Source organism: Vidua macroura, chromosome 12, assembly GCF_024509145.1.
Source record: "Vidua macroura isolate BioBank_ID:100142 chromosome 12, ASM2450914v1, whole genome shotgun sequence".
NCBI classification, from domain to species: Eukaryota; Metazoa; Chordata; class Aves; order Passeriformes; family Viduidae; genus Vidua; species Vidua macroura.
The window spans coordinates 2,745,727-2,758,069 of NC_071582.1; the positions used below are offsets into that span (position 1 = coordinate 2,745,727).

At 52.5% G+C, this 12,343-nt stretch overlaps 1 protein-coding gene across 1 annotated transcript in view; it reads left to right on the forward strand.

Moving 5' to 3' along the window:
• The window catches only part of NPTN (neuroplastin), a 41,659-nt gene that overhangs the window by 22,881 nt on the left and 6,435 nt on the right, over positions 1-12,343 (forward strand). The window contains exons 3-5 of the mRNA XM_053987963.1: positions 1,934-2,028; positions 7,884-8,017; positions 8,866-9,139. Of these exons, the coding sequence (XP_053843938.1) occupies positions 1,934-2,028; positions 7,884-8,017; positions 8,866-9,139 (503 nt within the window). The remainder of the gene's footprint in view (positions 1-1,933; positions 2,029-7,883; positions 8,018-8,865; positions 9,140-12,343) is intronic.

Consider the following 12,343-nt stretch of genomic DNA (forward strand, 5'->3'; position numbering starts at 1 on the left):
CCTGAGGTGTGGGTGGGGTTGTTTGGTCACAGCACTGCTGTAGGATGATCCCAGACCTTGGCTGGAGCTGGTGGGATCCCCTGCAGCTCCCTTGGTTGTGCCCTCAGTCTGTTCCTGTGATTTTCTTGCCCTGTTTTTTCTTTCCATCCATTTTCCTCCTTGATGCACAGCAAATCCAACTTCCAGTTCCACGTTAAGCCAAGCTGAAGAGCAGTTTAGCTTGGCTTAACTTTAGCTTGGTTTGAACCCCTGCTGGCAACTTGGTCCTAACAGTTTCTGTCTCTAGAGGGGCCCTTTTCCCCCTGCTTCACTGGCACAGGACTAGGGGATGTTCCAGGTTTGCATGGCCTTTGCAAAGCAGCCTCTCATCCACAGCATTGTGGAAGTTGGGTTTGATCCTGATAATGATTTGTCCTTTAGTTTTCCCCTTTAGCTCACTTTGAATTACCTGGCTAATTTTGCAGTTAAAAACTGAGTGTCATTTCCTTCCCTAACCCCTTCCTGTCCCTCCCTCAGTGCAGCGTTCAGCTCTGGGCCTGAGCTCTGGGGGCTCTGCTTCCTTCAGGAGGAGTCACTGCATGGGACTGGTGCTCAGGGTTCCTGGGAATTGCACATCATTGCCCAGCAAGGGCCAGGCCGAGGCTGACTCCTGTCCCAAGCCAGGCTGGATTTTCCCTTCCAAATTCCTCTGTAAAGAAGGATTTAGGCTTGGCTTCAGCTTTAACTGCTGGGGAAGGAAGGAGTGAAGTGGGAGAGCACCACAGTCCCCTTGTCCCCAGGGAATGGGGGGACTGTGGGAGCTCCCAGCAATCCCAGGGACGACTGGAGAAATCCCAGGTTTCCATTTGCAGAGTAGATCCTGAATTCCTGACCACTCCTGGGCTGCTTTGCTGATGCTGGAGTTCAGGCTCTCTCTGCTGTTTAGTTTTACTTTGGATCTGCCCCTTAACTATGCTTTGGTTACATTTAAAACCCAAGAATTGCAAGTTTTCTCAGTGAAAAGCAGCAGCAGCGTAGCTGTGGTTACAGAGGGGGTTTACCTCCCCCATTTATTTATATTTTGGTTTATATGTTGGTTCATCTTTTGTATTCTGTTTATTTCCCTTAAACTCCCGGGCTCTTGTTTTTTCAGTCACTTTATTTTGCTGCAAGATGTTCTTGGTGCTCGGAGTTCAGAGCTGGGTACTTCTATCATCCAGAAAGCTCCAGAACTTAGAGATTAAACTGCTTCAATTAAAAATCCTGCCTCTTCCAGCACTGGCAGTGGAATGAACCTCTCCTAACCCTTCATGCAGCTCGGGGTGGCTGCTCCTGGCTGCCTGTGAAACCTTGAGCTGTGTCAGTTTGCAGCTCCTGAATGATTGATGGCAACCAGAGCCCGGGGAGAGTCAGACAGTTCCACCTTGTCCTTCCCCTCCTCGTTCTGAGCATCGCCTGCAGCGCCTTCCAAGCAGCAGTGCTGAGCGTGCTTATTGAACTGCTCTGCATTGGAAAGTTGCTTATCTGAAATTAATTCACTTTATAACTCGAGATTTGGGTGTGTAAATGCTGTCAGCACTCAGACTGAAGTGAGCAGCTTTTTCCACGTGTCTCAGCAGTTTCCACGTGTCATTAACTGATTTTATTGCAGGGTTTGTGTTCTTCTGCGGGGGCTTTTTTTGCTTGAATAAAAAAAGAATTAATAAAAAAGGAAAGGATAATAAATAAAAGAATTAATAAGAAATAAAATAATTAATAAAAAGGAATCATTAGAAAAGGAATAATTAATAGAAAAGGAATAATTCATAAGAAAGGAGTCTTCTGGGGGAGGAAGCAGTGCCTCAGTGGGGGGGTGGGCGTGCCCTGGTTGCAGCAACAATGAAAGGGTGCAATTAAGGGGTGCTAATTGAGGTGCTGTGGGTGTGAGCAGCTGTGCTGTGTCCTGTCCCTGCAGGATCCTGAAGGCCCGAGCAGAGGAGTCGGGGGAGTACCTGTGCGTGTTCGTGTTCTCCGGCTCTCCCGTGGCCAACGCCACCATCGAAGTCAGAGGTACTGCTGGAGCTGTCACTGCCCCATTGTCCCCTCCCCTGGCCCTGCAGGTGGCACTCCCTGCCTCCCTCAGCGGCCCCACAACAAAGGAAAGGCCTCCTCAGCATGCAGAGCCAGGCCTGGGTTAATAACCAGAAATAATAATTTATTATCCTAGATAAAAGCTCTGATTGTGAGGGAAAACCTGCACACGTTCAAGGAAGGAGCTCAGAGATAGGAGCAGCCGTGCATTTGTGGGCACTGAAACACCTCTGGGTCTTGGGCACCTCCAGGAGCATGAAATTAGAAATAAAAGCTGCAAAATGGGCAAGGTTTGCCACGAGTGTGGCTGTGGGGGAGCCACAGAGCAGTGCTGGTGTCAGGGAATTCCCAGGGAATTCCCAGGGGGCTGCAGGGAGGGCTGAGGTTGGGAATTTGTGTGGAGTTTGGCGGGCCCTGGGATCCGGCTGGGAGGATCCATCACTCTCTGGGAAATGGAATTGCACCACGCTGTGCCTCTGAGCAGCTTGGCTGGGTGTTCAGGGTACACAGGTGGAGGGCTTTCGTTTTCCTTCTTTTCCTTTTTGTGGAGATTTTTTTTCTTCCATTGTGCTCTTTTGCTTTAATTGCTGAATCTCCTAATGTTACCCTAATTAAAATGTACGGTTCCTCCTGGCTCCTCTGGGCTGCTTTAGGTGACAAACCACTCCTGGAGAGGGGAAGTGCAGCTCTGGGAGTGGAGCAAGACCTCTGCCAGCTCGGATGGTCTCTGCAAGGCCCTTTGGCAGTGTTTGCCACGGGGCTTGGCTGCTGCTCTGCCAGGCAGGGCCACCAGGAGAGCTTGGCAGGGAGCTGGGAGTTCACTCTGAGGCAAGAAAAGTCAATTTCTGTGATGGAAGTGCAAGGAGAACTGATCCCACTCACTTCCCACAGGGAATTTACACTGAAATGCTCCTCCTGGGAAACTGGGCATGGTAAATGGGGATTGCACTTGGAGCAGATGTGAGGGACAGTGACGCCACCTGGGTGCCCGTGCACGTCTGTCATTTCATATTTACCTGCATGGGTCGTGTTGGTGCTCAGGCAATTACACTCAGATTTAACTGTAATTATGCTGATTGTAATTATGGTGCAGCTCTCTCTGCTGATGCACAGGGAAAGGAGGGTGCTGAATGCCAGAGTGCTCCTGCTCCAAAAATAGGGATTTTCTGACAGCTCGTGAACAGCTTCCCCAGAGCCCAGGGCGTGCAGGGCCACCTCCCCTGGTGTGCTCTGCCTCCTGTCCTGCCCTGGCCCTGGAGCAGCCTGGCCTAGGGGGAAGTGTCCCTGCACACTGGATGGGCTTTAGGTCCCTTCACCCAAACCGTTCTGGGATTTTTTCACAAATAAATCCACGGGGGAGATGTGTGAGAGCAGTTGGGAATTCAGGGTTTAGTGGCAGTGTCTGGTGCCTTTCCTGGGAACTCATTCCAGGAGTTCCCTCAGCCAGCTCTGCTGAGCTGCTGGGGGGGCTTTGTTCCTGCTCAGGACCCCAGAGCTCTGGGGGCAGCTCCGAGTTGCAAACCTGAGGCTGAGCAAATGCTGCGTTTAGGGAATCCAGAAAACGCTGGGTTTAGGGAAACACTGGGTTTAGGGAAATGCTGGGTTTACAGAGTTCAGCAAATGCTGGGTTTAGGGAAATTCTGGGTTTAGGGAATCCAGCAAATGCTGGGTTTAGGGAATCACTGGGTTTTGGGAATCCAGCAAATGCTGGGTTTAGGGAAAAGGGGCCCTTGGAGCTGGGATCTTATGTCTCCTTTTCCTTGGCACTGGAGCAGGCTGGGGTGTCCAGGGGTGATTTTGGTGGGGTGGTGGTGCTGGAGCTGCCAGGCCTGGCCAGGGCACCCCCTCCTGCCCCCTGGGAGGGAATTTTTGATCGCTGCATTTCCACCTGGGGAATCCCTGCAGTGCTGGTGTGGAGCTCTGGAGGCCTGAGGATGAAATTGTGAAATGCAGCCCTGGAGAACTCTGCAGTGCTCCTGCTCTTGCAGGATCTTGGGAGAAAGGGAGAGGAAACAGGTGCTGGAAGGACCTTTTGAATTCCCCTTCCTGCCCTTGCGTCATCAAGGGATTCCTCCCGCTCCCTTTGCACCTTCCTGTTCCATCCTCCCCAGTTCTTCCTGGGGAAGAGCCTGCTCCTCAATTCCTGCCTGTCTCAGCAAACCTCTGCTGCAGCCTGGCTCCTCTCTACCAGCAATGAGTTAAATTGGACCTTCTCTGAGCCCAGCTGCATCTTGGAGTGATCCACAGAAATCCTCTCACATTCCCCCTTCTCCTGGTGCCTTCAAGCTCCAGAGGGAGGCAGGGATTGGAATCATAACCAGAAAAAGAAACTTTCCAGAGCCCCTGTTCAGGTCACTCCTCAGACATCCCAGTTTGCAGTGCAGGAATATTTTTAGGCACTTTGCCCTTGCTTTAATTTTGTCTCTTAATGGGAAACTTGAAGGTAACTGGGCCATGGTTTGGAGGTGCCACACATTTAAATTTCCCTCCTTTTCAGCTCCTTTCAGAGCTTGGAAGGGCTGAATGCCTCCTGTATATGAGGAAATGAATTTTCCTGGCTGTGTGACCCCTAAACCCTTCAGAAAGCTGCTGCATACTGAGTTCTGTGCCTGTTGGGAGCTGGGAGCACTGGAGCCCCATGGTCACCCTGCCACAAACCCCTTTTCTCCTGTGTTTTGGTTTAAAGCTCTCAAAATTATTCTGCTTAGAATTCCTCTCACGTCAAGCATGCCTGAATGTCTATTTATTTTTCCTTTTTTTGCTTGCAGTTAATTTCAATTAGATCTGCTTCCTTTTGCTCTTTGTGAGGTGTTTCCAGCCCACCTTCAGGATTTTTCCTGCTTCACGTGCAGGAATTCAAACCTCCCTTTGCCAGGGGCATTCTGCTGGTGCCAGTGATCAGTGATGCAGCAGTGACAGAGCAGCTCTGAGCAGAGAGGGGACTCTGGTGCCTGAGAGCTGAAATCCAAATCCTTCCCAACAAAACCTGCCTCACCCTGATGCCTTGAGGAGCTGGAGCAGAGGCTGGATAGAGTTAGGAGGAATAAAGTGGAGATTTATTGAAGTGCCTTCAAAAGCCACACCCTGGCAGTACCCAGAGGGCTCCAAGATGGAAGCAAAACAGAGCTTGGTCACGAGATCTCACATTTTGATAAATTTTAGTTCATTTGCATATAGGAGCCAACTGTCCAGTTAATACCTTCAAATGATGAAGTTTCACCCTCCTTGCTTGCTTGCCCACCCTCCTCTTTTCATGTTGTTTAAGTTTTGGGCCTGAAGTTTGAAGAGATTGTCCTTGAGTCTCCAGCTGGAACAGGATTGTTTTGTCTTCACCACCCTGTGAAAAGATCCCAGTAACACTCAACATAAACCTAAAAGCTGCACACCAACACAGAACAGAAAAACTTAAAACCTAAGGAATCAGCCGTGGGCTTTGGCAGTCACAGAGCAGAACGGTGCAGGGAGCAATCCTGGCTTGAAAAGATTCCCAGGAAAAACCTGCTAAAGCTGGGGCTGCAGGGATATGGGGCCAGCAGGACACAGTTTCCTGCACTGTTTGGGAGAGAAAATGCTGGCTTGGTGTCTGGGTGGTGGCACTGAGCCCTGAAACACCAGCACTGCACGGAGCTCCCTGGGTGCTCCAGGAATAGCCCTGGCCCAGCAGAGCCAGGGAGGAGCAGAGGTATTCTGGGCACTGCTGCTCTGCTGGGATCACCCCTGGGAGCTGGCCTCTCCTTCCAGCAATGTCATTGTGTCACCCTGGAGCAGGAGTGGAGGTGTCCCAGAAACTGTTCCCTTTCCCTTCCCTCCCTGCCAGCAGCCTGACACAAACTGGGCCAGCTGGGAGTGCTGTCCCTGACCCCTTTTCCAGGCTCAGCCCTGCTCAGGATGGCACTGGAAGCCAGCCCATGGAGGGGTGCAGCTCTGAGCTGCTGAGTGCCACTGCTGCTCTTCCTCATGGGGATGTTCCCAGTTTGCAGTCCTGGGTGGCATTCCAGCAGTGCCAGCTCTGGGATCGTGTCCTTGTCACCTCCGGGCTCTCGTGTCCCTAGGCTGGAGGAGATCCCTCCTTGACATCCTCCAGGAAGCAAAAGCCACAGGGGGCTCACCCAGCTCCTGCTTTAAGAACATCCCAAGCCCAGCAGGGAAGTGGTGGCACCTTGCAGTAGGTCCCCAGATGATCTTGCCCTCTGGAGCCCTCATTATTAGGGATAAATGTCATTTTCCTCTCCGAGGCTGGGGACAGGGGTAGGAAGGATGTGGCAGGTGCTCTGCAGGGTGCGGCCAGCCCCAGAGCTGATTGATTTCCTGCCTGAAGATCTGAATTCAGCTCAGAAACTCCATCTGCTCCAGGTGTTCCTGCCCCTTGCAGGCACAGGGAGTGTGGGATCACCTGGCAGGTGGGGAATGTTCCTCCCAGCTTCCTCCAGCTTCTGGCAGCTCCTTTCTGTACAAGACCAGGGGGTTGTTTGGATCTGGTGCCTTCATGCAGGTCAGGTTTTATGTCTGATGTGCAAAGGTGCATTTTGGGTGTCAGTTTTCTTAAATAAACCCCTTGGGTTTGTTCTTGGCCTGTTCTTACCTATCATGGTGTAGTGGTTTTGGCATCATCTTGGAATTAATGAGTCAGCATCTGGCTGAGCTTCATCCTCTGGTCAGGACTCCTGCAAAGCCTGGGAAATGCTGTGTTGGAAATGCTGTGTTGGAAATGCTGTTGGAATTCCCATGGGCACTTGGAGAATGCCTGGAGCCTCTCCTGGTGTGCCTGTCCAGGTGAACACACACCAGCAGGTGCTGAAGCCCAGGCTTTCCTACAGCCATGGATTTTCTGTGGTTCACAATCTCATTTTGATAACGCTGTTACTGTCCAAAAAGGATCTGAGGCACAGGATGCTCCCTGCATCAAAACCCCTTTGACACAGCACAGTAGGAAGCAGGACAGCTTGCCAGGCATTTTCCCAAAGATTTGTGCTGCAATTTTGGGAAGAGCAGGCTCAGCTGCTGTCTGCTGGCACGAGGGCTTTTGTTCCCTTTGAGCAGAGCTGTGAAATTCCCCTCATTCTCTGAGCCTGCAGCTGGAATTGCTGGCTCTGGGTGTGCACGTGCAGGGAATCTGCTGGTGGTACAGGGAAGTCTCCTGTAGGAAATCCCAGTTTCCTGCAGCAGCCGGGCTGGCCTGGGGTGGATTAACAGCTCAGAGCTGCCATCACACATCCAGCCACGTGTGCTGTAATTAGGAGCTGCAGCTTTAAAGGTGGGCCCTGCAGCCTGGGGCCATCTGCTGGGCCAGGGGTCAGCCCAGGCACTGCCCTGAGCCAGCCTAAGCTCGGGGAGGGTTTAGGGCTGTGCTGAGGGACACAAACACAGCACAGGGTTTAGGGCTGTGCTGAGGGACACAAACACAGCCCAGGGTTTAGGGCTGTGCTGAGGGATACAAACACAGCCCAGGGTTTAGGGCTGTGCTGAGGGATACAAACACAGCCCAGGGTTTAGGGCTGTGCTGAGGGACACAAACACAGCCCAGGGTTTAGGGCTGTGCTGAGGGACACAAACACAGCCCAGGGTTTAGGGCTGTGCTGAGGGACACAAACACAGCCCAGGGTTTAGGGCTGTGCTGAGGGACACAAACACAGCCCAGGGTTTAGGGCTGCTCCCAGGGACACAAACACAGCACAGGGTCCAGGGCTGCTCCCAGGGACAGACACACAAACACAGCTCTTCCGTAACATCCCCTCGGGGTGGGAAAGCACAGCTTCCAGGGAGCAGGAGGGATTTGGGTCCAGGTGAGTGAAAGAAGCCTGTTTGTACTTACAAGCTGCTTTGTTGTCTCGTAGCTACTCCTGACATCACTGGGCACAAGAGGAGTGAGAACAAAAACGAGGGCCAGGAGGCCCTGATGTACTGCAAGTCCGTGGGCTTCCCCCACCCCGAGTGGGTCTGGCGCAAGAAGGTCAATGGGGTGTTTGAGGTAAGGAGGGGGGTCAGGATGTCTCCACCTCCCCAGACCCGCAGAGAAGGGAGGAAAGCAGCACCCTGGGGCTGGGCATGGGCTCTTGAAGGAGCTTTGTGACTTCTCAAAGTGCAGTCCCTTCAAAGTGTGAGTGAATGTGGATATTTTCGGCAGCAGTGAGGTTGGATGGGTGAATAGAAAACTGATATTTATATATAAATATATAAAATATAAACATATAAAAATAAATATATAAATATAAAATTGATGTTTATATTATTGGTATGCGAAAAAAAGCTGCTCACTGCATTTCTGGGCAAAGTTAAGAATTTACCCTGAAAGCCATTTTGTGGAATTTGCTACAAACTGCAAGATCTGACTTAAGAAATGTGATTTAAAACCACATTGGGTTATAAATTCCTCCAAGTTTTACTGGTTGAGCTCACAAGACTTAATATGAGGAGGTGGCAGTGATCCCTGTTAGAGCTCGGGTGATCTGTTTGTTCCATGTATCCAGTGATGTAGTGAGCAGGAAAATGTGACCAGCAGTGGGAATAGCAGAGAGGAGCTGGGAATTTCCAACCCCTCCAGCCCAGCTGTTTCCTGTTGCTGCATGGATTGGATGGACGGAGCCAAAATGTGAAGCGAATAGCAGGGTGGGATGAGTGTTCCCTGCTGAGTGTGAGCTGGAGGTTTTAAGGAGTGGCTGAATGCTGGCAGTGATCAGGCCCCTGAGTGCAGGGTTCCCTTCCTGGTGTTTGGAGAGATGAACACCAGGCCTGGGCTCCTCCCTCAAATCTCCTCCTGTTCCTGTGCCACAAAGGCCTTAAAGCTGTTGCTGTTTCCCACCCCTGTCCCTTTGCCAGGACATCAACAACTCCTCGGGCAGGTTCTTCATTTCCAACAAAGAGAACTACACCGAGCTGAGCATCACAAACCTGCAGATCAACGAGGACCCCGGCGAGTACCAGTGCAACGCCACCAACCAGGTGGGCTCCGTGTCGGTCACCACCATCCTGCGCGTGCGCAGCCACCTGGCCCCGCTGTGGCCCTTCCTGGGCATCCTGGCAGAGATCGTCATCCTGGTGGTCATCATCGTCATCTACGAGAAGCGGAAGCGGCCGGACGAAGTTCCCGACGGTAAGTGCGCCCAGCGGCGCCGCTGAGCGAGCACGGCGCGGCCGCGGGGCCGGCTGCTGCTGGAGGAGCCACGGGGCCTCTGCAGGAAGGACCAGCAGCCCAGCCCGTCCCGCTCCACGCTCCTGCCTTTCTCCTCTTGTCCCTCTCCGGACATGAAGCCCAGAGGGTGCGACGCCCAGGGCTGGATTTCAGGGGGTCTCAGGGGTGGGAGGGGGTTATGGATGTCTTTAAAGCTTTGTTGCGTGAGGGGTGGAGCGCTCCCATCTCTTTCCTGAGAAACGCTGTCCATCCGCCCCAAGGAGCGTGGGGCAGCACAGGGGCAGAGCTGGCAGCACCCTCACCCCTGGTGGCATTCCCTCCTCCCCGTGGCCCTGGGGTCGGACACTGGGCAGGGGCTGTGAGGGAACATCACACTCAAACCAAGGAATCATTGCACTTCAAGGGATTGGGGCTGCAAAGGTGCTTCAAAACTAAAATGTGTGCAGGGTTCAGAGATGGGGGGAGGGCTCTTACTCTGCTGTGTAGCTGAATCTGTAGTTAAGGAATGCTCTGGAACCTGTATCTATTGTAGCCACTGATTAGATTTTATAAAAATAGGGCTTATTATCAGGTTTGATGGTAGCAATAATTAATTAATTAATCTGTGTTTGGTACATACAACTAGTAGTAACTTTTATCTATGAGCTTCTCCTGCACACCTTCCCCTGTGTACAGCTGGGGAAAGGGGCAGTGTGAGGCTGAATATTTGCAAGATCCATGCTGAGAAACAGCCTTTAATGTGCTGCTAGCAGCTTACTCCAGTGTGTAGTGAGAAAATCTCTGTAAGGACTCCTTGGGAGAAGCAGCAGGAATGTCGTGGTGCTGTAGGAACACAATGGATCCGAGCATGGGACAGGTGGAGGGCAGCATGCTGGAGTGATCATCAGCACCATCCTGGGCTGCCCAAGCCCTTCCCAGTGAGAGCTGTTTGCCAGGGCAGCTGGCTGTGGCTGTGGGGCTGCAGGGGGCCCTCACAGGGCATGAAAATAGAGGTGTGAGGCAGTGATGTGTGTGTGGGGTGGGCACAGCCACCTTCACAGGCTCCACAGTGAGGAGAGAGGAGCTCATAGAGCACAGCAAATGGAATAACAGGAGAAGGGCTGAGGCTTGGATCGGAACTGGCTGAAGCAGTGCATCCCTAGAGGAAACCAGCTTTGGTTGTAAGCCTTGAGTAGCACTTACTAACTGCTTACAGAGCATGTGTGGGGGCTGCTCTCAGGGTGGAACCCCCCAGTTGAACCGTAGTGCATGGTCTGTGCATCACTAACAGCTTCCAGTGGCTCCGGGGCTTGTCCTGCCCTCAGCGTGGCCTCAGGGACCTCCACCAGCCCGGAAAACTTGGAACAGACAATTTTCATTTCCCCTTGCACGTACCCGCCTCCACGTCAGTGATTACAGTTCCCTCTGTTCAGAATTTTCATTGGATGAAGTTTCACAAGGACCAAAACAAGGTCTTGGGAATTTGATACACAAATATTCCCTGCAAAGAGCCCCAGATGAACTGAATCCAAGAGGAGTTGGCTTTGGTGTGACCAGATCACAGCACAGCCCCTGTGGTGGTGCAGGGGAGCTCACACTGGAGGTGAAGAGTTCACTGCCTCTTCCCAAGGTGGGAGTTTTCCTGGCTGGTCTGGCCACTCCTCAGGTACCCGCGTGATCCAGGCTCATCATCCCCCTGGAGCTGTCCAGGATGATGAGCCAAGGAGCTGAGGTTACTCCAGTGCTCACTGGGGCGCTGTTTTGAAGGCAGAGCCCTGGAGAGTGACATGACGCACCTCCGTGGGGGTCAGATGTTCTCCCTGTCCCCTTCCCTGGAGGAGAAATCCATGCTGAGTATGACAGTCGGTAGCTATGGATGGGGTTTGCCTGGCTGATGGACACAACTGGTGCATTGAGTCCCACATTCCTTGGATAGTTGTGCTTTTTCCATACTGACACCGAAGCTTTCCGTGCTGCCGTGGTGGGAAATGCCCTGGGAGCAGGGCATGTACAAATACACACGTGGGAAATCATCAGGAGCCTCCTGATTGCCATGTGTGGATCTTTGACTCGGGTTATCCTGAATTTTATTAGTTTCAAGACATGGTTATGAAATGCCAAAGTTAATGCTGGAATGCAGCGGCGTGCTCGGCGTTTGGAATTTCAGCTCCCTCTTCCAAAATCACACCTCCGCCTCTGCTGCTGCAGTGAGCTGGGGAGGGAACGTCAGGGAGCTGTGGCTGAGCCAGCAGGCTGAGGCCAAACACCACAGCACTCGTTATCCACAGCATCTGGCACCAGCCAGGATCTCTGCTGGCTTTTCCAATCCTGGTGTCAGTGGGACGTGCTCACCTTTAGGGATGTGCTCATGGCAGAGCTCCACGTGACATGGTGCTGCAACAACCATTGAGCTGTTGCTGCCCTTCCTGCTGGGATGGGAATGTTCTCCTTGGACCTCTCCAAATTTAGACGCTGAGATTGCTTCATCATTGCCACCGTCACGCCGTCTTCCCAGGGTGGAATAACTCTGGAATGCCCTTCTGGAGTCCCCAGGTTTCTGTGAGGTTTGTGTCAGCCTGGATCCCACAGCAGGTGTTAGGGTGGGTGGCTCCTGTGGATCTGTTGCCCCTTGCCTCAGCATGTCCTGCTGGGGGATGGCTGGCTGCAGATCCTGTAAAGATCCCGAGGGTTGGGCTGCAGGTGTTGGACCTGTGGTGTCCCCCCCTCTGCAGGTGACACACATCCACCTCAAGGTGTCTGCCACTGCCCCTCAGGAGTCCTCTGATGTTATGGCCACCATCTGGCCTGCTGAGAGGAGTGCACAGAGAACTGGAAACGTGGCTTACTCAAACCACTTGTAAGGATTGTTTTTAAAGTTTGGAGAAAACCAGTGCTGCTAAACGTGGCCACTTCCTGTGTTCAGGAAAATCAAGGCTTATGGAGCAGAAGGAGCTGTTAATGAGCTGCCGGAACACACCTTGGCTCCTGACTGGGCAGTGCAGGATGAGCTGGATCCTGCTGGGAGCTGCAGATGCCCATGATGAGCTCTCATCTCCTGCTGTGCCTAGGTGATACTTAAGGGCTGGCTCAGTTAAACCTACACAAATGACAGTGTTTGGGATGTGCTCGGTCAGCTCCTCACGTGAGACCAGTCTGGTGCTGAGCACAACTGCCCACTTTGTCCTG